Genomic DNA, 25,530 nt, shown 5'->3' on the forward strand with positions numbered 1-25,530 from the left:
GCTGAAGTTAATGAAAATTACGGCAGTCAAATAAATTATTGATATTGTGGCAACTAATTCAGTTGCATTCGTTGTACGGACGAGAGTGTGCATGATGTGAATTATATTGGAATGAGCATTTGGGGTTTTGATTGTGCTGATAGAATGAAATAATTTTGCACCACTAATCATAACATTCATTCAATAAAAACAAAACATTGCACATTGAGGATGAAGCACCATTCGAATAATTGCATCATTTTCATCGGAATATATACGTATTTCTTCTTATTGAAGATTGTAATCGATGCATTTTCTTGGCCCCTAATCGCAGTTTTAGCGTATATCCATTAAGCGCAGAAACTAATTTGAAGAAAAAGAAAAAAATATAATTACATATATGCCGAACAAAGTGGGTGAAGACTGTGGTGCGTCTATCGATATGGCCATTTTCTAATATTAATTTCAAGCACCCGGCACTCGGGCACATCAAATTCGAAAAATGAATTTGATGCACACCATTTCGTTTGGCAACAAAAAATAAATTAAAGAACACGTTTGTGTGGCGAAAAATCTCCAAGGACTGGTGCACAACATTTGGCTGCCATTATCATATTCACAAACCCATCGAAAATGTCATCAAACGAAAGAGAGCGAGAGAGAGTGCATATAAGATGTAAAATTCGTATAGTGACAACCCGATTTCAATCAGGAAAAAAAAGTGTCAGATTAACTTCAGAATTAAATTACACTTTTGATTTGGCTTCAATAGAATATTATTCCATTTTGCATCCCTTCAACAAACATCATCATACGTGAATGTATACTGCTATGGCACACAGTGAAAGTGAATAAATCCTTTATGAGCAGTGCATTAAAATATAGTCAATAGAAAGTCGATTTTTAATAATTTTTTCTGTTTTCATGATATTCTGCCACTTGTTCCATTTGATGCGATATCCTAATAAACCAATTTGGTATTTGTTTGTATGCCAAACAAAGATGGCGAAAAGACAACCAAAATTGTTTGTATGTGCCGCCAGAAGTAGTTTCAATTTTCGTACGTTTATATGCATCAAATAAAGCGATTATAAAATTATACGCCGCATCAAATCGGAGAGAGAATCTCTCTATATATATTTTGTGTTTAAATTGTCTAGCCCTAAATTTGTTCTTGTTGCTACTGCTTATTATTATTTCAAATAAATTTTTATCCCTTCTGGCTGTGTCGTTGGAACTCAACTGTTTTTTTTTTTGCTTTTTTTCACAACATGTGTACACCACGATTGTGTGCATATAATTAGAACTTTAAAATTTACACATCACACAAAATACACGGAGAAGGAGAGTGAGTTGATCATAGTCATTGTGTCCTCCGAATCAGCCATATAATCGATGTGTTTTTATTGTTGTGGTGCGCAATCATCGAGATTTATTCGCTCTCGCTCTCTCTTTCTTTCTCTTTTTTTTTCTTCATTCCACACAAATTCAAGTTTATACAGCTCATTAATATGTTTGCATATAAAATACATCCTTTCGCTACTACTTTTAGACACATATTAGTATATATATGCGCGGCATGTTTGCATTACAATGGCTGGTAAGCAGCCCGCCTTTGATCACTATCAAACCGATTTCATATGTGCGCGCGTGATTCAGAAATCCGCTCAGCGAATAAAAATTCGGTGTAAGTGTGTGTGTATTTATAATAAACATTCGGGACTGAAAAAACATCTGTTCAAATTTGCTTTGTTCGCTGCCGAATGTGAACAAAAAATATTTAAAAAAAAAAACAATCCTCATCGAATTTCTCCGTTTTTCGCTTGCAAATAGGATTTATTCAGCTATCGCGCAATATCGACTGTTGATCCAAAAAGGCAATTGGTACAATAATAACGCATTCATTGGCCAATATTGCAAAACAATCACAATATGGAATTACATGTTTTCATTTCGGCTATTTTTATCGTTTGCCAATTGGTTTCAATATCACTACGATCTCGAATGGTGTGTGTGTGTGTGTTTTCATTCACATATCGAATCGGTCGATCGAAACGGTAAATGATACTCGACCAAATTGATTTTAACCATTCTATTTTTTTCGTGAGCGCACAAATCAGATGAACTGTTGCTCATTGCGACCGAAATTTTTCATCAAAACGAATGAATCATCATTAATCTGAATTGGTCTTAATGAATAATTTTCAAAACAACCGTTATTTGTTTTTGGTTAGGATTTTTTTTTATCTATGAATTTTATTACGAGAATAATTGGTGCCATTGAAGCAAAAAACATCGTCAATTTTCAATAATTCACAATTAAAAAGCCATTAACTACGTGAAAATGATAGAAAAAAGAACAAATTAATCAATTCAAAATGAGTATCAATTACTGATTTTTGCTGACTTCACCGACGACCATTGATAAAACATTATGCGCTGATACTAAATTGGTCTAAATTCGCTCCCGTTTTTTTTTTATTTCAATGATCTAAACTCTATCAGCGAGAAAAAAATTGATGCAATAATAATAAACTGATTTGTACCTGAAATTTTGGGGTGACCGGTTTTGTTTTATATATATCATTTTTTCGGTTTGAAAAATAGTGCGCATTCAAACCAATCAACTGAAATTGCTTGTACTCAAACAAAGGGAATAAATAACATTAAAATTTCAATGGAGTAGTTGTTTGTATTATTGTTTTTTTTTCTCTGTGTTTCTTTTAATCATTTGTGCTGATGCAAGCGATTAGAGTTTTGAAGAGCTAGAACGAGAGAAAAAAGGTCGAATCAGCCCAAAACTAGTGTAATCAAAAATACCGTATTTTTTTTTTAATTCACGTTGCCAACTAAAAATGTGCAATAAAATTCTTGAATGGCAAACTAGAGATTTGAAAAGATTATACCCTTTGTCCTCAACTTTCCCAGTAGCATCTAGATTTTAATTCAACTTCCATTTACTGTCATTCTCTTTTCAATGCCTTAGCCATAGAAACATGGTTAAATAAAGAAAGAGACGGACAGAGGGAGAGAGAGGCAGAAAGAGAGTTGGGAAAAAATATTGGTATATAAACGCTGGCATTGAACACAATTGTGGATATGAATTTAATAATAAAAAAATGCAGGGGAATATTAATTGAATTATGGATCAAGATTTTAATCATCATCCTCTTACCGCTTGGCCTTTGTGTACACGCGCAAAATCAACACACAACGAACGTAAACAACAATAACATCTCGACAACATAAACAACATCAACAACAAAAGCGGTGCACAAAACACGGCAAAACTAAATAAGAGAAAAACACAGGGAAATACATCAATGCAAATATTGACACAATGAACGGGCAGGCTCTTCAATTTCATCGGATCGTCTCTCATTCATTCAATATAATTAATGTACTCTCAAACTATATGTATGCATTGTTCCAAAAAAAAAATGCACGAAACGGATGTTCTGAAGACAAATACATTCTGGACTCGACGCAATTAGAAAAATGAGACTCTCAACAGCAATTGACAAGAAAATTAAATATTTTAACTTGAAAAAAATGGGTACTTGGGTAAAATGATGCGATTTTCAATTACTTAAAAATCAACAATTCAACTTTTTGACATTAAATAAAAACAAAATGTAATTTTGCTTTCATTTTTTCTGATTCTGATAAAAAGAAATGCGCAAAATCAGAGTCAGGAAGTCACAGTGTGCCTAAAAATTGAAAGAAAACAATGAGGCGAAACAAGATGAAAATTTCATTCAGTGGCGATAATGAGAACAAAAGTGGATATAAAAAGAATTCAGAATGACATATATCGATCGATGCATGAGGTTAAAATTAATTTTCAAATCAAACCATCAAAACAAACGTTTGGCCAGCACATTCAATACATTGTTGTTGTTAATAGTGCAGTGAAAACAGATTGAACCAATAGAAAAACTAATCGCCTCGTCGTGTTGATTGAATGCAAATTTGCCAATGTTTGTAATGTTCGAGCTCGTGCGCCCATCGTTAATATTTTTGAATAGATTGATTTGAGGTTTTTATGCAAATGCTGTGGAATTTTCGAACAGTGACGCATTAACGAGAAATAATAATATTGTTCATTTGATATATTGAATTTGATTTAATTCAAAACCCTCCCTACCATCGCACATATATATCTATTTAAAATCGTATCTCCGGACGCAAACATAACTTTGCCTCATGTGGATTTCGACACGACGAAATAATATGAGAAAAGTGATGTGCTTTATAATCAAACATGCACCATTCGTCGTGTAATTTTTGAATATTTATGAAGAATTTAATGTGCGAATTATTCATGCAAATATCACACGTGAAAATGGAACGGAATGGGAGATAGGATCAAAACCGGCTAACTAGGCTCAGACACAAAAGTAGAGACTATAGTTCGTGTCATCTGCATTGCAATTCCATTTAAATTAATGACAACTGTGCGTTGATTGATTTTTTTTATGATGAAAAAGGAAAACTTGTCGTAAACACCGACAGACAAATCGATTTAAGACAATTAAATCTACAAAATGTCAACGAATTTTTATTTCGATGTGAATTTTTTTTTTTTATCATAAAAAATTCATTCCGGCAAAGTTATAATGGAAAAAAAAGAACTCGGAATTGTATTGCCATTTTTACTCCATTGCAATTTTCAATTTGATGCGAAAATCAACGTCTAAATTAGATAAGGCTACTTGTACGTATACGTGTCCTATAGCCATAGTTATAAATAAAATGACATATAGTAGCAAATAATGGTGAATGGATGGTGAACCGTGGCTAGTGTTCAGTTCACACATCGTTTAACTCACATTGGCCATTTAGCATCGGCTCTCTCATTCTATCGGTGGCGGCCAACATCAAATTCATTTTCATTTATTGTGTTCAGGCTGAGGTGCGATTTATTCGAACGAGTAAAATGCATTTGTGCACATTTCACTCCCAATTCCCCATTCGGTTAAATTTTGTAAATAATTCAAGACAATGCACAATACAATGACGAATAAATTTTCGGATAAAATGTATTTTGACTTTTCGTACATAGAGAGGAAGAGAGAGAGAGAGAAGGAGCACAACGCCAAAACTAATTCGCCATTCGAAAGGTTCTTAATTTTGGTGATTGTAAAGCATTGCTGAATGTTGTTTGCAAATAATCTTCGCATACATCGTTATGTACAAATTCTGGTCAATTGCTTTTAATATTAATAATGTGCATGTCATTCAAATCTGAAATGGATGTCAGTTTAGTGGTGATGTCGTATTGTGGGCTATTTTGTGTTTTTCTTATACAGTAAAGCCGATACTCAACGGAAACTCTATTCTGAAACAACAAATCGCTATTCAGCTGGCTCTAAAGTAGTCTACTAGTAGTTTCTTTAACTAGTGGGGAGACACCAAGAATAAATTCCGAATCCAGCTATTCCACTAATCCAAAAACACAAATGTTAAATCGAAGCTATTTTTCCTATTCCATGCACTGTTTCCGTCAAAAATGTTAATTCTGCTATTCCGCACTATTCCACTAATCCATCAATAAACGTCAAAAGAAATGTCAAATGGATTGCAAGTTCTCGAATCTTTACACTAAAAGTCTAATCCTATTCCACGTGTCTGCCCCGTAGGACTTTGAAATTACCATTTTTAACTCATAAATTCCTTGACGGTTCTATTGATCTGAATCGTAAATAAGAACTATAAACTCTGTAATAGAAACTGTTTTCGTTAACATGATACTCCGTTGAAGCGAGATTTTACTGTATTTCAACTCGTTTAAAACCGTTACAATATAACATAAATGAATGCCTCAAAGGGATTTCGAAATGGCCAACATCGAAAAAAAGTCCACAACGAATGAGCGAAGTGAAACAAAAGTCATTGTTGAAGCCAAGAACCCAAGGAGCAAGTCTAGGTGTATTAAAAGACGGCTAAGATACAAAGCAGTGCATTGAAATGAAGAAGAAGAAGAAGAAGAAAGCCTTTTTTGCTAAAAAAAAGTATCTCATTATTCATTGAACGAAAATCAGATTAATTGAACGGTTTTCTAAATGTCCGCAAACAATCAAATATTTCCTAGCTTTGTTTGAGATTGCTCATTGGGAAGTGAGAACAAAAAAAAAATGCATACAAATACAGAAAATTTGACTGGCCAACCAAAAGAATTGAGATCGAATCGCAAAAAATGGCATTGCACAAAAAAGAGCTAAATATAAATTTGGGATCTGTTGTCATTTTTTTATATTCTCATTCGCCAAGCACTGATGATGAAAACTGATAAAAGAAAAAAAATTATGAAAATCGGACACACAGACACACATACACACAATGACCAGGGAAAGAAGCATGTTTTGCGCGCAAAAAAAGAACTCTCACACACACCCATAGACAGCTTTGCCACTCACAATATGTAGAACAATTCAAAAATGCATAGTGTGCATATGGCCAAGTGAGTGCTGGATAAACGAACGAATAAATATATTTTCATGCTTCGAAAAAAAAAAAAAAATCATCCCGTACGATAAAATTACATATAGGCAAAAATTATCTTTGGTTTTTCGTTTTGGTCTCGTTGATGTGCTCGAGCAACATATAGCCCAGGTCCCGTGTTGGTTGATGGTGGCAGTGGTGCGAGTGAATTGTGTAGTTTTATCGCACATGAAAATGCAAACGAATTTTCATTATTTTATTTTATTTTATTTCATTTGATTTGACTCGGTGATTTCATTGATGTTGGTTAAATGTGTGTGCATGCGTGTAAATTCGCTTTTATGGCTTCTCTATGGTGTTTTTTGACAAACGTAATTGCTTTTAAGCAGTGCTTCTGTGGGCAATGGTCATGCTTTGAAAATTGGAATGTGCGAGAATGAACAAGAGAGAGAGAGATAAAGAGAGAGTGGGGCGCGGAGGGAGGGACCGGTAAGTGCGCGCAATGAGATTTTAACAGAAGCAATGAGATAGAGCGGGAAAGAGAGTGCCCCCATTTGCTAGTGTATGGAGAATGGGCTGAAGCAGGACACCATGGCAATCGCACCAAAATGAAAACAACAACGGGCAGAGAGAAAAAAAAATCGCGTGGCTTTATTAAAATGGGCCATTAATTTATGGTTTACGGTACCGTCGCTGGATGGATTCCACGATGTGCTTCACAAATCGCAAACATTTATCACAAAGAGAGCAAGAGAATATTTGTAAAATGAATGCCATTCAAGCTTGAAAATGAATTAAAATTTACCACAATCGTTCGATATTAATTTCCGAATCTCTCTTATTTTTCCATTTAAATGCATATTTTTTTTCCTCTCTCTCTCGCCTGTTCGCTATATTAACCAAAAGTTTGGGCATTTTTCTGTTTTGTTTCTATATATTGGGGCTCAATTCATGCGTGTGAATTGAAGTCAACAACGATCATATGATCTTTATTTTCATAAATTTAATTTGAATTGTGAACGATAATAGTGTTAAATATTTGCCGAAAGCTATTATTCTGGCATTTGGTTGCATCTAATTGATTTTTAACATATCTATTTTTTGCGCTCCCTCTCTCTCTCTCGCTAGGTAAAAATCGACTATATCCAACATATTCTGTCAGCAGTTCTGAAACCGACGACAGTCCCGTGCACAACAACAATAAAAATTCAAAAGGACTGCAATATTTGGCATCGTCATCGTCGCATCAATACACGTTGCCATACAAGCCAATCATACAACAACATCAACAGCATCAACAACAACAATTATCGACTTGCACCGCCAGTTTGAATACATCGTCTGTCGCAGCAATTGGACTGAATCAACTGACACCATCATCCGACAACGCATCAGATGCAACATTAACCGACGCCGAATCAACCATTTTGGCCCGGAAAAATCCAGCTTCATTGATTCATAACGGTATGTAACTTGATTCTTCTTGATCTCATAAATTTATATGCGAATTGCTGAACCACACACTTGAACTCATTCAAAATCTCATCTCTCACAATTCCATTCGGGCTGAGTTTTGTGTGAATTGTGTAAATAATAAATTGAAAATATACTGTGGTTCAATTCATAATCGATAAACATGTAATTAGTGCTTGAGTTTGTGAAATTGATTTGCTTTCAAAACGAAAAGTTATACCGACGCACGCAAAGCTCTCAACTGAACTCTGCTCAATGGCAAGCTTTTTTTTTCTTCTCACCAATACACTTTACTTTTTATTACAAATCGAAATGGATTCAATGCAACCGCTCTTTTTCATCAATTCCAATGAAAAAAAAAACATTTCATTCGATGGGACTTCTCCTACGTTTTTTTCGCCTCTTTTTTTCCTGCTGAATACCAAAGTACCATTTTTAGAAAGTAAAACATTACTGGGGAATACAGTGAATGGGACAGAGAAATTATCGATGAGTGTTACGTTGAACCGTAAACGGCAAGTAATTCGATATATGTGAATATTTGTGTCACTTTAAGTATCACTTAATGTCTACAACAGACTGTTTAATAATAAAAGTGGCGTCAATTCACACAGACAGAAATAGCACCTACTCTATTTCCGTTCAATAAGCACTGACAATTTTGCAATTTGCATCGAAACTCTGGAACTGAATTAACCTACTTCGTTTTTTTTTATTCACTTTCTCCATTTGTCTGTACATTGCAGTTGAACACCAATTTGAATGTATGCTATAACCGATATATTTTCTATGCTAACATTTTAATCAGATTGATTTCGAAAGAAAACCAACTGATTGGTAATCAAAAATGGAAAATCGAAATTGAAAATTAATTTAAGTGAAAATGACCATGATGAAATTCGAACATATATTTATTGGAATTGGACATTTTTGGACACTTTCGTCGCGATAACATTCTTTCAATTGAACGATATGGTAGCGTTTTCGAAAATGATGTTCGGGAGAAATGGCATAACAGAGCACAGAGAATTGGTAGATAGGAGCTTGTGTATATGTTTGAATTGTCATGTTGTACTTATGTGTGTATTGTTTGATTTAACGAAAACAAGTGAAAATATAAAGACTTGATTTATGTGAAAGATTGGTGCTTAACGCATGAATAGCCCGAAATCCAGCCATGAAGCATGAAACATATCTCAAACTAGAATCCTTTGAGTACAAAAGTGGCTTAGTTGTATTTTCTCATTTTCATTGCATCGACGAAAACGTAAAATCCACTTGAGAGATTAAACCTGAAAATACCTGTGTATACAACGGGCATGCAGTAGTTACATGAAAGACTAGAGCTAAATTGAGAGACAGAGAGAGAGGACGGGGGGAGAGAGAGAAAGGTAGAGAAAACAGCACAGACGAGAAAAATAGAGTCGAAGATAGACGAAGTCACATATATAGATAACCAAATTGACTAGCGACCCGTGTGTGGAAATGCAATGTGCATTTAGTGCTTCGATGCATTCACCGAAGCCAAAATGAACATTGCATCTTAAGTGCTGTACATGCAAATCTCGGGCTATAAATTAGTATAAGAGGTCACCCGAAAATTAAATATTGGATATGTAGTAGACGTATTTTTGGGATGTTGTTCAATGCACAGAAAGAGAGAGAGAGAGTGAAATCATCTATCTTGAATGATACAATTCCATTCAATTTATTGCAGTTTATTTGAAGCGATTTTATTTCGGACACTTTAATAGCCAATTGGTATATTCCAATGCACGCGAGCATCCAATTAAACAAAAACAATCGGCTTTATTGTTGTTTTAAAGTAATCTTTGAGATCATGATGTGAATCGTGACGCACATACATTTGCATTGCCACATGCTTTGGTATATGCACACACACACACATGTACACACTTACAACTGAATGGCCATTGAAATAATTTTACCATTTTCGGTAAATTTTTGAACTGAACAATGGATTTTGACTGAGCAAAGATGACATTGATTTTATGTTATTAAAATTGTGCTCAAGATGGAATGATTTACCTTTTTATTTGAAGAATTGACCGTAATTTCCATCATAAATGAAAACAATGTCGTTGAGAACAGATTCTTATTGTAAGGAATAAAGTTGATGCCATTGTCAACGATTTGCATTTGTTTTGTATCCAATTGAAGGCGGTACAATATTTGGTTTGTCACTGACTCGGAAGGCCAAACAGTTAAATGCCAAAGTTTATTTATTGTATTTCACAACACTGAAAATATCTAAAGCTTTATCATAGTCATGATGCTGTTGGGCAACATTCTTGGCCAGCATGTTTTTAAAAGCGATACATGTACGTATACCATTTGCTTACTTCACTAAGTATTATAGTATTTAAATTCGTTTTAAAGCTACACATAAATTACGTGCAAAAAGCTTAAGACTAATTTAATGGCAATTCTTGTCGGTTTCAGCCAGTGTTCTTTTGTTTCAGCTTGTTCGTTATTTTGTCCGTCTCCAAAATGGGCTCTTGCATTAAACTACTTGCATATACTTGAAATTGTGTGCATGTATTGCCGAAAGTCATTTAAACGACTTAACAATATGAAAAATGTTTAAGAATCTCATGGAAACTATTGCAATTTAAAATGTGAACCGGATATACAATTTCTCACTTGGTCGACCCGTTATTACTTGATGTGATACGTGCCTTTTGCCCATATCTTATTTTATTCTAAAACACAAATGCGACCCGATGATAGTTTTTATCATAAACTCCTCATTAAATACATATATACATGTTATATGCGTATATAACATTTTCGATGGAACAAATGAAAAGCACACTTAACATTCATTCACTTGATTTATTTGGCCTGAGATGATGCCGACTTTCTTGTAAACAAACTATGGCCACAATTATTCAAAGTATTTTATACAAATGACTCTCATAATTGTTATTCCTTTTAATGGCTTTATAATGCGATTTTTGAACATTAATGTGTGACATTTGGTGAAACATTCTCGAAACAAAAAAAAAAACACGATATTCAAAATATTGCACATCGGCAGAGACGACAGCGAATAATACAAATAGCGTTTCAAAATATTATCATTCATAATAAATAATATGGAAAATGTGCTGAAATGATGCTCATTGTAGATATTTACATTTTAAACTTCCATTCAGATCAAAGTTGAATAAAACCCATTGAAATTCAAACCGGTTCTTTCTATAATCTTTGTGACAAGAATAACAGGATGTATCAAAATGAAATGGCATTGCCTACTAAAAAAATATAGTAGCATTTCATTCAGATAACAAATAGTCTTCAAGTATAACGTGGCCGATATTATATTAAATTGAAATTGATTGGAAAAAACACTTTGATTATATTTGCCGGAATAATGTCCATACACTTGTGGTTATTTATTTACTGTCTCGGCGTTTCGAAAACATTTTCGTATTTCATCTTCAGGAGAATCTAAACAATATAAAATACAAAAACTTAAATTACAAACAAAATTCCGTACCAATATATTACATCTTGAATAAGTTTAAAGGTTTACCGGTCTGAGAGCCTTTAAAAACATTTAATCACATGGAGATTTACTTTGATCACAATCCAGATTGCTTTTCACTTAAATTAGTGACAATAATGTGTACAATATCGATCTATAGAGATGATAAATTAAGTAGTTATAGCAAATGCTCCGCACCAAGCAAATGTACAATTGTCAAGCTGAGAGAGAGAGGGTTTGTGTGCTAGTGAAAAGTTCGGTGGTGTGTCGATTTGTATAATTGGAGCAAGTGAGAGAATTAGCATTCGATTACGTGCAGCGCGTGTGTGATTGTTGTATTTGTCTCGGCTATTGTAGTGTATGTTATGGGTTTTTGTTGTTTCTTCAACGCTTTGCTATTCTGGTGTGAATTCGTCTTGGTTTGATGAAATATTCAACATGTTCTGAATGTTTTTGTGTGAGTCAGCTAATGCAATGTAGCTAGCTGATATCTGTTGAGTGTCCGTTCTTACGTTGTATATATTTTCACTTAGATGATACAATTGTTTTGTGTTAGACGTTTATGATAGTTCGATTCATTTGTCAATATACTCACATTATTAAAATCTGCGTGTGTGTTTGAGTGCCATATTTCCATAGCACGTCGTTTTTGCGCCCAGTTCATGTGTGAAGATTCTCACTTTTAATGAATTTTGTGTATGCCCAACGATAATTTGTCGAAAGTTTCAATTGTTCTGTCATTTTCGTCTAATTTCCCTTTGCACGGGAGTTTGTTTTTTTTTCAACTATTTTTTAGTACTTTTAAAGCGGTTTAATATTGTTTCAATATTGGATATCTTCAAATAATCTACTGTCAAGCTTCATGGCGCTGTACGTAAATTTACTCGTGCTACATTCGTGAAAAGTGGTCAAAACATGATGAATATTTCATCAAACAAAGACGACAGAATTTACACCAGAATAGCAAAGCGTTGAAGAAATAACAAAAACTCATAACATACACACAATAGCCGAAACAAATACAACAATCACACACGCGCTGCACGTAATCGAATGCTAATTCTCTCACTTGCTCCAATTATACAAATCGACACACCACCGAACTTTTCACTAACACACGAACCCTCTCTCTCTCTCTCTCTCTCTCTCTCTCTCTCTCTCTCTTCTTGACATTTTGACAATTGTTCAATTGCTTGGTGTGGAGCATAAACGTTTTGCGATCATCAAATCGCGTTTGCTGTAATTTTCATTTAACTACTTAATTTATCATCTCTATAGATCGATATTATACACATTATTGTCACTAATTTAAGCGAAAAGCAATCTGGATTGTGATCAAAGTAAATCTCCACAAGATTAAATGTTTTTTAAAGCTATTTTAAAGGCTCTCAGAACGGTAAACCTTTAAACTTATTCAAGGCGTAATATATTGGTACGAAATTTTGTTTGTAATTTAATTTTTTGTATTTTATATTGTTTAGAAGTTGAAATACGAAAATGTATTCGAAACGTCGAGACAGTAAATAAATAACCACAAGTGTATGGGCATTAGTCCGGCGAAAATGAATATAATCTACTTTTTTTTCTAATCAATTTCAATGAAACAATATTTCAAAAAAATGGGGCTTTTATTGTTTCTAATTCCTTATGAAAAGCATTTATCTGATGTTTTTATTAACGAGTGTGTCATCATCGGCATTTTGAAGATCATAAATACAATAAATCAGCCAATGGATGTGGAGCAGCTGTTTATTTGACCGCGAGAATCTCATCAAACTAAATAAATAACTTCTGTCATGGTGAAGAAGGAGTGACGAAAATAATTGGAACATAATTTTTCCGTGTGTTGTGAATGAATAACATTTAATAATTTCAAGGTTTGAAAAATAAATATAATTGATTTTTTAAAATATGTGAACAAAATGACAATACACCATTTGGATACCATACTTTTCTACATAAATATTTTTTCTATATAAACAGCGCTTTCCACCCAGATTTTGCATGAATAATAAGTAGACGTGGTTTTAATCACCCTTTGTGGAGTATGTCCGGACGATTCAATTAATTTATTATTGCACAATATCAATGGAAATCGAACGAAAATTGCAACGTGTGCTATGTGTTTTTTAAGTTTCTAATCATTCAGTTGATTTCAGTTATTCCTCGGATACACTCGCTTTTAACAAACAAGCATTGCCATGATTAAAGAAATAAAAAAATCATGGAAATACAAAACACCTCTACAAAAATTGACTACCTTGTACAATTATGTTCGCGTATCTGGAGATTATTTGCATCTCGGTGTGCTTAGCGATCAAAAACTCGGACCTATTGGATATATACCGTGCATGAGTGGAACTGTACACTACTTTTTACTGTTTTATACCGTGTACTTTCACATAAGTCGTGGCCGTTTTGAGGAGTGTGTGCCAAGTTTTTGCATTTTTGGAATTATGAATGCAGTAATGTTATTATTCAATACTATTTTAAAACCGAAATGTTCAAAAGTCAAATTAAGTGATTTTTTTCTCTTTTTGGAAGGCATATACAAGTTATATGATATTTTGGGGGGAAAGCATGTACGTAACGTATAGATTGCTTAATACTTCCAGAAGACACATTTACCGTGACAATCGGGAGTCAACAAAGTACAATCAAATTTGTGAAGAAAGCATTAGCTATTCTATTAAAGCGTACGGCATAAGGATGTTGGTGATAATGATTTCATTTGTTGGAGCAAGTGCTGGACCATTCTATCGATATCTTGACGATGGAATATTGGTTACGCTTTATTCACTGAAATTGCCATACTTTCACGATGATTTACACACGGAATTTATGATAAATACATTTTGGCAATTTTTTATCAGCATATATGGCGGTTTGGCACTCTTTCTCATAGAAGGTTTACTCACTTTGATCGATGACACCGTTACCGTTTCATCGAATTTGTGTCTAATGGAATTCGAAGAACTATCAGATTGTCTCGAAAATGAATCGGTAACCATTCATGAATCACGTGAAAAACTAAAGAATGTCTTCATGAAAATTGCATACAGTGATGAGTAAGATCATCTCACTTTTATTCTCAGCAAATCGTAGTGAATGTTCTCAAACGATTATTATTATTTTTTAAACATCTTCATACAAAATTAGATACATCAAATCTATTGGAAATATTTTGTATTGGAGACAATTTTTGTCTCCACCGACGTTTTCTCTTTCAATAGCAATATCAATTTATTCCCAAAAAATGGTATGTGAAATGTTACTTTTGATAGGACTTTTTCTGCAGAAAATATATGTTGGTTGTTTTGATTAGATGAACTATCCGGCTGGATATGGATTGGCGGTCGTTTCTTACATTCAAATGGCTGTCATGTGTGTTATGGGACAGAATATTTCGGATCGAGTATGTGAGAAACGAATGCATGTTGTTGGACACAATAATTTTATCAAAATATATAATTTTGTTCTGCTTTTTGAATGGAATAGAATGATCGTTTAGTCACAGCAATTTACGACTTTAAATGGTATCTTTTATCAAAAGACGATCAAAAGGATGTACTACATATGCTTCTCCGACTTCAGAATGAGGTCCCTTTAACAATCGGACCATTTGAGGAATTAAATTTTGAAACTTTAAAAAATGTAAGATTTTTACTCCAGTTCGGTATCAATTTTAAATTTTTATTTGAATTTTCAGCTTAGCCAAAAGGTCTACTCATTTTTGATGTTTTTGATCAACTTTAGCCAATAGAGAAACCACTGTTGCTTAAAAATAAAATAAAGTCTTTATGTTGCTTTCAATTTTAATTCGCCTTCTGGTGAAAATTGAATTTAATCAATTATTTAATTATTTTAATTGTACGTATGACTATACGTGGTTACACACTAGTCACAGAGTTAATTTCTTTAATGTTTTTCAAAAAAAAAAAAAAAAAAAAAAATCACAGTTATGTACTGCACCTATAATAATGCACTTATGCAATTCCCTTATAAAAAGCAAAAAAAAAAATGTATTATGAACAGATAAAAATTGCATAAAAGCAGAGGTTTTATTTGAATAAAGTAGAGACCTCATGAGGGTCGGGGGTCATAGCTTCTCAAGGTATGATTTTCTCCTCATTAAAACATATAACCTTCTTGCTTATTCCTTAAATTCGGGCGAAAAAGTGAATAACTCAAGTTCAGTATCCATTGACATGTAGTTTTGATCGCCCTTGGCTGCCCCAGTTTGGAGGACGGGAGTCGAAATAATATAAAAAATTCATGGACAATGTCGAAAAATCATCAAAAATAAGGCCCTAGCTGACGATGCCAAAGGAGCGAGTACGAAGTTTCCCCCTTTGCTAAGCGAAATTAATCCGATATACGGCACTGATGTAAATGTCACTCTATGTCATTCCACAATGATACATTTTTTGGCTTGACAATATATAAGCTCTTCATTCAACATGCATAATTTTTGAACGGTCGAGTAAAAAAAAGAAACATATCATAAAATATTCTTCTTACGTTTATAATAAAAATTTTCTATATTTTAAATTTGTTTGTTTAAGAATAACAATAATTTCAATTTTTTTTTCATAGATTGAACAAGAATCTAATGTAAAAAGTAATACCAATGCGACACCCACCGTTAAAATAGAAAAGGAAACTTATTTGGAATTGTAACATTTTGGTCCGCCATAACAGCATCTTCATTTTGCTTCTCTGTGATTGGTCAAGTAAAACGAAGACGCTGTCATGGCGGACCAAAATGCTACAATGGAGACCAACTAAGTTTCTTTTTGCATTTTTACGGTAGGTGTCGCATTGTCATTACTATTTACATTGGATTCTTATTTAATCGATGAAACATTTTTTGTTGAAATTATTGTAAATTATAAACAAATAAATTTTTTTATAAAAAAAAAATTTTAATAAATTTTTTAATGAAAAATGTTAGAAAAATATTTTATGACATGTTTTTTTCAACGATTCAATAATTATGAATGTGTATGCATTTTAAATGAAGAGCTTATATATTGTCAAGCCAAAAAAGTATTATTGTGAAATGACAGAGTGACATTTACATCAGCGCCGTATATCGAATTAATTTCGCTTGGCATAGGGGGAAATATTTTGACAGATAGTACTCGATCCTTTGCTGTCATCATAAATCCAGATCCACCCAAACTAGCAGTCGTTGATTACAATGATACGTCGATTGTTATGTCTCCTTCACTCGTTTTTCACCTCGACAGAAGTATTTTATTTGAAAAAAAGATTCTCAGACGTCTGCTAATATTCAAAAAACACATATTAGTTATAATTCCTATTGAATCGCAACAAACAATAAATACCAAATGGTTATTATTATTACTATGCAAATTGATTTAAATGTTAACATATTTCTGTAAATTGTTTTGAATTGCTGTCTGCAATGCAACAACATTTTTGCTTCTCTGCAAATATTTTTTCAACATTTATTCTTTGGCTGTTAAAATCGTTTTATTTTTGTGTCGGTACTCATCTGAAAAGTAATTGTCTAACCTTAATACGAATTAATCGAAATTCAGTGGTCTCATTGTTCCCATTTGATATCGAATGGAGAATGGCAAAAAGTATTTCATAAAATAGCGGCCCCAACGAAAAAAAACGATGCTAACCAGCAAAGTAATGAAAACATTTAATTGAATTAAATTGAAATTTAAATTTTTGGAAAATACTTCTTGGCTCGTTTGGTGTGTATGTATGTGTGTGTGTGTGTGTGTGTGAGAGAGAGAGATAGATAGAGAGAGAGAGTGAGAGATGGAGGTGGGGAATGGCACCAACGAATGGAATAATAATAATATGATGCGAAAAATGGTTGGCAAAAGAGAATGAATTTTGTAGTGGCAAAAAATGTGAATGGAAAACAGTGATACAGAAATATGAATCAGATCTCTCGTTTTTTTTTCATCTTGGTTTTTCTCGCATAGTAGCTGCAAGCACCAACGACAAATTAGTTGTAGTGAGTTCGAAAATGAATTTAGAGTGTTGGAACAGCGACGAAACCAGGAGGTGCATATTTGTGTTCATGTGCAATAGTTTGTAAAAATTGTGCATTTTTCACCGTAGAATGTGCTAACAAGATTGAAAGTTGTTGTTGTGTGTCTTTTGGTTTGTTCGAGACAAATAATTGTTGGAAATTTCATGTTGAAAGTGCGATCCACTCAAAATCATTGAAAATGCACAACGAAAAAAAAAATCGCATGGCAATTTTCTCACACACACACATAGGACACATATACATCTATAGAGCCGTAAAGATATATATATATATAGAGCAGCGTGTCGGCAAACCCACTATGTGTAATGGTTATGATGGCGATGGTGGAATTGGTTCTCTGGTGTTGACAATGAGTAGCAAAATAATTGGAAACGCCGAGGACACATACAAACTAACGCACACGCCAAAGCGAGCACACCAACACAACAGAGTGAGTGAGTGAGAGAGAGAGAGAGAGAGAGAGAGAGAGAGATAAATAGAGGAGAGAGAACAAAAAAGAACTACACACAAATAAATTCCATTTCATTAATTTGAAATATCCGAAGGGCACACAAAGTTATTTTCCCAAACTTAATGATTATGGTGTGCCGAGTTTATTATAAACAAGCATAACAATGTCTACTAGCTTTGTGTTTGGTTCGTTTCATTTGTTTTTTTTTTTCGCGCGCGCACTATAGCACACAGCATTTTGCTATTGCCTCATACATACATCCCACATTCAAACTGACTTACTGTGTATATATGTGCATGCAATGCATATATGTTGTCTACACACTGCATATTCGTTCATTTGGAGAAACTTTAGCGATGGCATGTTTTCGACCGAAATTACCATTTTGCAAGCATCCCGATATGATTTTCCACAAACCAGATTGAGATGCACCATTTTCTCTTTAACTATTTAAATCATGCTACGGATCGAAGTTCCATGGATTTAAAGATAAATTTCCATTTTGCCGATGCACAATACGATATCGAAAACTTTTTTTCTGCTTCGGATGCTTTCTCATTTGTTTATGCATTCGTTCAATAATTCAGTACATGGGGTTTTTTGTATACATTTTCTATTGTTCGGTCTTATTTTATTCAAAAAAATTTTATGGTTTTTTTTAACTTATTCCAATTTGACCGATTGGCGTAAAGTAATCATGTAAATAATAGCACATTGATGGCTTTCATTGAGATCGAAATTGTCATTTGAGTTATTTTACTATTTTACAATCGATTTCGATTCTTATTACTTTGAAACAATCCACGGATTTCTTTCTTTTTTCTTTCTCTCTCTTTCTTCATGGAGAATTGCGTTGATTCTTTAAAAGTTAATTTTTTTATTATTCACACAACGGTGGAGTTTTATTATGAAAAAACTCAAAATCGTTCTACTTGAAATACCAACATGATGCAACAAAACTAAACATTCTTCGTCACAAAGTTTACAAATTTTGCATAGAATTTCTGAATAAAGTATTGTAAACGATTCTATAATCCAAAAATGTATTGATTGTCAATAAAAAAAGTTGCGCATTAATTAATTTCATCGAAAGGTACAAAAATCAGTGGTATTTCAATCCGAAATTGACATAACCAAACGCTGACAATTACAAATGAATTGCATAGATCAAAGGGTCGTTATATTGAAAATCTATGTGAATGCACAATGGACATATACAACAATGTAGGCAAGAGAATGGGAGCCAGAACGATAAAGAGGGAAAAAAGTTGGCATTAGTTTACGTTGCTTTAGTGCATTCTCATAAAATTTGTTTATATGCGCGTTTGTTACAATATGTATTTGTTTTTCCGTTTTTCATTCCATCGTTTGTTTTCGGATGGTCAATCTCCCCCTCCCCTCTCTCTTCCTCAAAGTTATGCATGCATCGAGAGAATCAGAGAAAATGCGCGCTTGGTGGCAATTATTTTGGTCTATTTTTGATGCCAAACAAACGAAACAATAACATTCAACATTGTGTTTTTGTGTATGTGTTTTTTGTGTGTGCACCCAATTGCACGATGTTTTTTGTTTTTCATGTGTAGAGTCAGTTCATGACATACTTTCTGACACTCAAATCGTCAAAATAATATATTGGATGATGTTTTTTTGTGTGTGTGTCTCTCTGTATCTGAGCTGATGCTGTTGCCCTCTCGTCGGTTTTTTTGTGCACTTCGTGCTCGGTTGGGTTTTCATTTTGGTTTTATGTGATTTTGGTATTTTTGTTGTTGTTGCAATCTACAGCAATTACATATACTTCGGATTGTATTTCTTCTTTTTTACCGCCACTACTCTTGCACACTTGCCGATTCGTTTGCGTATACCATTTTTTGTTCTCTCTGTGTGTGTTCCCTTGGTTGTTTGCTTCCTTTTTTTTGTTGCGTCAATCTACAGAGCGCAACCTAAACGCACTAAATCCAATCTGACGAAATTCTCTGACGATGCTTGTTAGACTCCAAAAGAAAACAACAACAAAAAAAAAAAAATACATCGCCTCGTGAAACGTACTTTGACAAAGAGCATACAATGTATATGTGCAAAAGGATAAAAATAAATAAACAGCAGCCACGATGTTTTTAATGTGATTGGATTTCTAAAAGGATTAAAAAGATAATTATCAACACTTTTTCGCGTCGTTATTATTTGTTATTGCTTTCGAGTGTGATTTATTTGTGTTTCCCCTGCTCTTTGGTTTCTTCGTGTGTGTTTTTTTACTCTGTTAGTCGTCAGCATAGCGCAAATGAATGAATTTATTTCAAACTGTTTTAGGGTGTAAAGCAGTCAATCAATCGACCAGAGAAGAGATCAAATGCTCTCTTGCTGTGTATTTTGGCTTACCGAAACGTACTTGTTTCATAAATCCAAAGAAATCGTTGCCCCTCACTCTCCCTCTCCATTTGAGTAAACATATAAATGACACCTACCGAAAGAAAGAATTTTCCAAGTGGATGGCTCACAGCCAGACCAGTATCGTGATGGAAATCAATGTAAAAAAGACAAGTGCTAAAAACCAGCGCGAATGAATTTAAATTCACCCTCCGCTCATCTTACATGGTATATGCCATCCGTTTGGCTTGTCATGGATTTTGTGTTTGTGTGTTTTTTTTCTCGTTGATTTTGGTTCTGCTAATGCACTGGCTTTGATTGAATCAGTCGATACAGATTAATTCTGACCCAAACAAGTATTGTCATCGTTCGTATCATTGCGTGAGAGAGAGAGAGAGAAACGACTCCGTATTGCTTAATTTTCTATTATTTTGATGTATCGCATTTTTGCATTGCTAACAGATGGTCAACATGAAACTAGAAAATTGAAATTGCATACAATCACCCCGGATCATCTTTTGTTATTGCTGTCGATAACGTAATTACATTCGGATCACAACGGTGACAATAGTCCATCCAGCAATGGAAAACCGGTTTCAGTGATTCTTTTTTTTCTCTCGAATGTTTTCGAAACATTGACCACAGACAGTGGAACAATTGAATGTAGTCATCAGATTGCACACAAAGTTAAATTAAAACCGCGAATTTGTTTTCAAAGGGAGAATTTGATTCGCATTACTTTTTACGTGTGTAACCAGATAAATTGCAAAACTACATATTACAATTCATTTGTTTTTAATGATTTTATACAACGGCCGGTGGTACTGTCACACACTCATGTGGAAGATAACACATTAAACGGCCATTACTTTTCCATAGATATTCGGTCATATGGGATAGTTCAGGACCTCCAGAGAGACAAAAATACTTTAAAGCAAAAAAGGTCTTCTTGAAAAAATCAAGGGCACTTATGATCTCATTTGTTCCATTTTATCTTTTAAGTCCACACAAGAATATCAATTGGGGTTAAAAAAATATTTTGCATGCAAAATACTTGAGACAGTTTCGATGACAGTGGACACTTGAACCTTTCTAAATATAGAAATTGCATCGTAAAAATGTTATACCTGCGAACCAAACCATCAGATTGTCTTTTTAATTATTTCGGTCGAATTTTTTCAACTCAAATTCGACTTTGTGAATCTATTTGTTCGGGGTTTTTTGGCGTCAATTTTGGTTAAAAACAATAAGATTGATCATAATCAGACCTGATCGAATGATGAAAGCAAAGTAAGGTGAAATGTGAATAAATCTGTTTGAAAATTAAGTAAATTCTATGTCAGTTAGTAAATGTGATGTCATAAATCTAAATAGTATTTAATACTGTAAAATTGAATGCCAAGAAAATGTTGTAAATACAAATTGTTGACATTTTATCAGTTTTGTTGTCATCCAAAGCGAGAGAAGAAAAAACAAAGTACGTTAGTTTGATGTGTGAAGAACAAGAGCCGCACCAAATTTATTGGTTTTGTTTAGCAGTTGTGACGGCGTTGTTTTCACTTGATTTGGTATTGTTATGTATGTGGTGATGAAGATGGTAATTTTCGAAAGTCACAAAATTTCAAGCTAAAGTATTGTTCGTTCCCATGGTTTAATTAAAACAACGAACGGGCTATACTTTAAACATAATTTACACCACCAACATCTATATTATCTTGTCAGCACATAAAACCGATTGTATCTTTTACATTGTTTTCTTGTGAAAATGGGCAAGAGAAGTGTGTGTGTGTGTGGTATGGCAAAAGGTGCAAAAGAATGCACCATTTCTCAAGATGGAAAGGAGACAGAAAAGGAGAACGATGAGAAAAACGATTAAAGTTTACATTGTACTCCGACGTTAACTTGAACTCTCCATAATTTTTTTTGGTATTGTGAGTCGAAGAATAGAGCGAGAAAAAAACAAAAAATAAACACCAAAGAGAAAGAGAGAGAAAAGAATGTGTGCGATGTGTGCTTATTTTCATCGTACCGATATTAAGCGACACGGGTCGCCATTCACTTTTATTAAAACAAAAATATGTGCACCGACACATGTTATAGCACATACACATATATGTATTTATAATGTTGAGATGTATTTACATATAGAAACCGACACCGAAGAAGAAATTCCAAAATGATAATATTAGAATGAACGCACACTCACAGCTTATAGTCAGATATTGTTGTTGCCGTTGAACCTAATGTACTATAACCATATTAATATTTTTAAGTAACATTTGAAATGGTTGACATACCCTTGCATTCACATATTGCTTGTATTCAGCCATCGTAACAATACTATATATGAAATGTTTTGAATTCCCTTTTATTAGGCAAATGCCAGAAACTGCAGTACTGACTTTCATTCACTCGCCAAATCTCTTGGCTTTAAAACAATGAAATTTTACAACCAAATAATGTAATACGACCTTCGCATCGTTTGGGACTTTTGGGGAATATATACACAATTTTTTGTTTTCTACATAATATATATGTAAATAAAAGTGTTTAAGCCTTTTTCGCTTGCTTTCGGAGTGAAATGTCTGCATTTTTTATTCATCTTATCATTTCTATTTTGTTTCATTTTATATGGGCCGAGACATTAAAGAACACTCAACTCAGTTTATTTCGCAAGTTCTAATTCTTAACATTTTTCACTTCCTCTCACTCTCACTCTCACTCTCACTCTCTCTCTCTCTTTTTTTCTCTTTCTCTTCCTCGCTCGCGATAACAAACATTATATTCTAACATTCAACCCAAACTATGCAATTCAAAATAAACACATTTTTCCCCTTTGAAATTAGTTTTTTTTTATTTACAACAATAGACACACAGCTTAATAAATCACTGCAGATCTTTAAACTAAAAAATAAAGAAAATCGGCAACGAAAGAGCTTGAAAACCGATGGTAAAAAGAATAAAATAGAAAATTATTATGACAGCAACTAATTCAGCTGAAGTAGTTGTTGAACGTTTGAAATGAGTGAATTCTCTCTCTCTCCGCTCTTTGGTATGACACCGAGCATATACTTGAATGGCACTTTATTTATGATTAGTATAGGATGTGGTCGACACATTACACTTGCCTAAGATTGGCTCCACCTCACCATCAAAAGCACTTGGAACAATAAATCTTGAAAAATGTCGGCTTACAATATTTCAAAAATTCTCTAAATAACGTTTAAACTGATTTTTTTGTTGTTGTTCACTTTGTATGTGTGATTTCAATGCGTGTAACCAATGTATATTTGTATATGCCAAAACTATCCCTGATAATAAAGTAATTGAATTTTCTCTCATCTTAAGTGCATTCCCAATGCTTATGTTCTTGACAAGTATTTTTTTTTATCTCTCTTCTGTTTTTCAATTTCTCTCTTGCTCCGTATCCATTTTCAGCACGTAAGTGTTCCTTTTGTAGATGGTTTAAACATTTATACAGCAAAGCAGATGATGAATGTTCCCCAGAGAAATTCAAAACCATTCAAGTTGAATGTATCAATTTTAATTCATTTGACTGATTATCGGACAAAATGCCTACACACATTGTGAATAATAATGTACAATGTACATATTCGAATATACATTGTTCAATAGATTTTGCTAGTTTGTTTATCCTATCTAAATGAGTTCATGTGGTTCATCATCCGTGAGTATGTGCATAATTGTTTGAACATATATTTCAAAGAGTCCCCAGCAGCAAGAAAATGTAATTAATTTCCCAGCAACACACTGGATTCAATGACTTTCAATTGTGTCATAAATCTTGTGACTGAAATTAAATTTTAATTCTTTATTATTAAATGCCTTACATTTTAAGCAAAAAGAAAACATTTCGAAAACTCTAGGTCGAATCGTAGGTGGAATCACTTGGTGATGACTTGAAATGAATGCGTTGGTTGCTAAAAATTGTTTAGTAAATATTTTGAACCAAGTCAATTGTTTCGAGGTCATTATGTAAATGTTGGCAATTCTCGACCAAACGGAAGACTATTGCTACCGTAATGTATTCTTAATTTTCGATGAACGACTTCAAACAATCCGATTTATTATTATTCCGTCTTTGGCTTGAAAACTGTTTGAATTATAACAAAATGGTAGTGTATTGTTATCGTTCTTACGTTAGCTACTTTTATCGAAAACCTTGTTAGCTTGTTTACCTGAATTAAACATTGCAATGACAATGACCAAAGTGATTTAAACTGTTGATGGATATCAATAGACGACATTTTATGCAATCGAAACATTCTTAGTCGCATGATCCATATCACCTTTTGTTGTATTGCACAGTGCATACACACTATCCACTACACTTTGATACCGCATATGTCTTTGTTTTTTTACGGCTGTCAAATGCATCACAAAATTATTACAATCAATATGGGGGAATGTGTTATGATGGCTTTTGGCATTGTGAATAGCATAACAGAACATATATTCTGTGTGCGATTTTGTAATTAAAATCATGAAAAGGTGTTTTGGTTTGTGCACATTTGTGCTGCAATCGTTTGTTATTACCATTATGAATTTTGGTTGTTATTGTCTTATTTATTCCTGTAATTAGCTGCGATGCGATAAACTTGATTTTATCAACACATTGAAATACAATTTTAGAAAAACAAATTCCTTGCAACAGTTCAGTGCGCCATACATTTCAATTAATGTGACCTTTTGGCTTTGAATGGCTGATCAACATCAACAGTTATAATTATGAATCAAAGTCATCATTTGAAATACACATGATCCAGATGCTCATGCACATTTGAACAGCTCGATTGCACTCAACTCAGGTACAGTACAAAAAAGTGTGCACATTGCGTGACTTCAAGCGAAAGAAGTAAATTGATTGTAATTTTAGTGGCAGCGTTTTATGACGTCAAAAAGTTATGTTAAAATGCAAACATGTAAAAAAAAATCGAGCATTGAAAAAAAACTCATTTCTTTTCACTACTTTCCTTAAGTAAACTAAAAAAACAATCACTTTTCTATTGCTCAAATCCGTTTTTACAGATTTGCACGCAAGATGCAAATCGGAAACGTTCATATTTTTTGGTTCGAAACGGTCGTTTGATGTTCGAAAGGGGCATCATTATTTCTAGCTGCAAATAAAAATCTATCGGCGAGAGTGTGAATGTGAGCGTGTCCATGCGTATGTATTTGTATTGAACGTTTTTGTTGAACGCTTCACTTCCCCTACAATGGATGTGTGCTACCAAATTTCGGTCGCAT

General features: G+C 33.6%; 2 protein-coding genes across 5 annotated transcripts in view; both read left to right on the forward strand.

The window, feature by feature from the left end:
• The window catches only part of LOC116349264 (teneurin-m), a 623,527-nt gene that overhangs the window by 167,720 nt on the left and 430,277 nt on the right, over nt 1-25,530 (forward strand). For all 3 annotated transcript variants that reach the window (XM_031780628.1, XM_031780636.1, XM_031780642.1), the window contains exon 3: nt 7,552-7,887. In XM_031780628.1, coding sequence (XP_031636488.1) covers nt 7,552-7,887 — 336 coding nt within the window. The remainder of the gene's footprint in view (nt 1-7,551; nt 7,888-25,530) is intronic.
• Nucleotides 12,658-15,185, forward strand: LOC116349321. 2 transcript variants are annotated; one of them, XR_004201901.1, is made up of 8 exons: nt 12,658-12,839; nt 13,114-13,284; nt 13,391-13,872; nt 13,952-14,475; nt 14,567-14,666; nt 14,733-14,826; nt 14,906-15,061; nt 15,117-15,185. XR_004201901.1 is itself a non-coding variant. In XM_031780712.1 (8 exons), the coding sequence occupies exons 3-8, from the start codon at nt 13,609-13,611 to the stop codon at nt 15,168-15,170; spliced, it is 1,188 nt and encodes a 395-aa protein (XP_031636572.1). In that variant the 5' UTR covers nt 12,658-12,839; nt 13,114-13,284; nt 13,391-13,608; the 3' UTR covers nt 15,171-15,185. The 2 variants fall into 2 exon arrangements, 1 of the variants encoding a protein (XP_031636572.1); XM_031780712.1 differs by having other exon boundaries at nt 14,733-14,822.

This window comes from Contarinia nasturtii, unplaced genomic scaffold, assembly GCF_009176525.2.
Source record: "Contarinia nasturtii isolate CC-2019 unplaced genomic scaffold, AAFC_CNas_1.1 Cnas_scaffold_129, whole genome shotgun sequence".
Classification (NCBI taxonomy): domain Eukaryota; kingdom Metazoa; phylum Arthropoda; class Insecta; order Diptera; family Cecidomyiidae; genus Contarinia; species Contarinia nasturtii.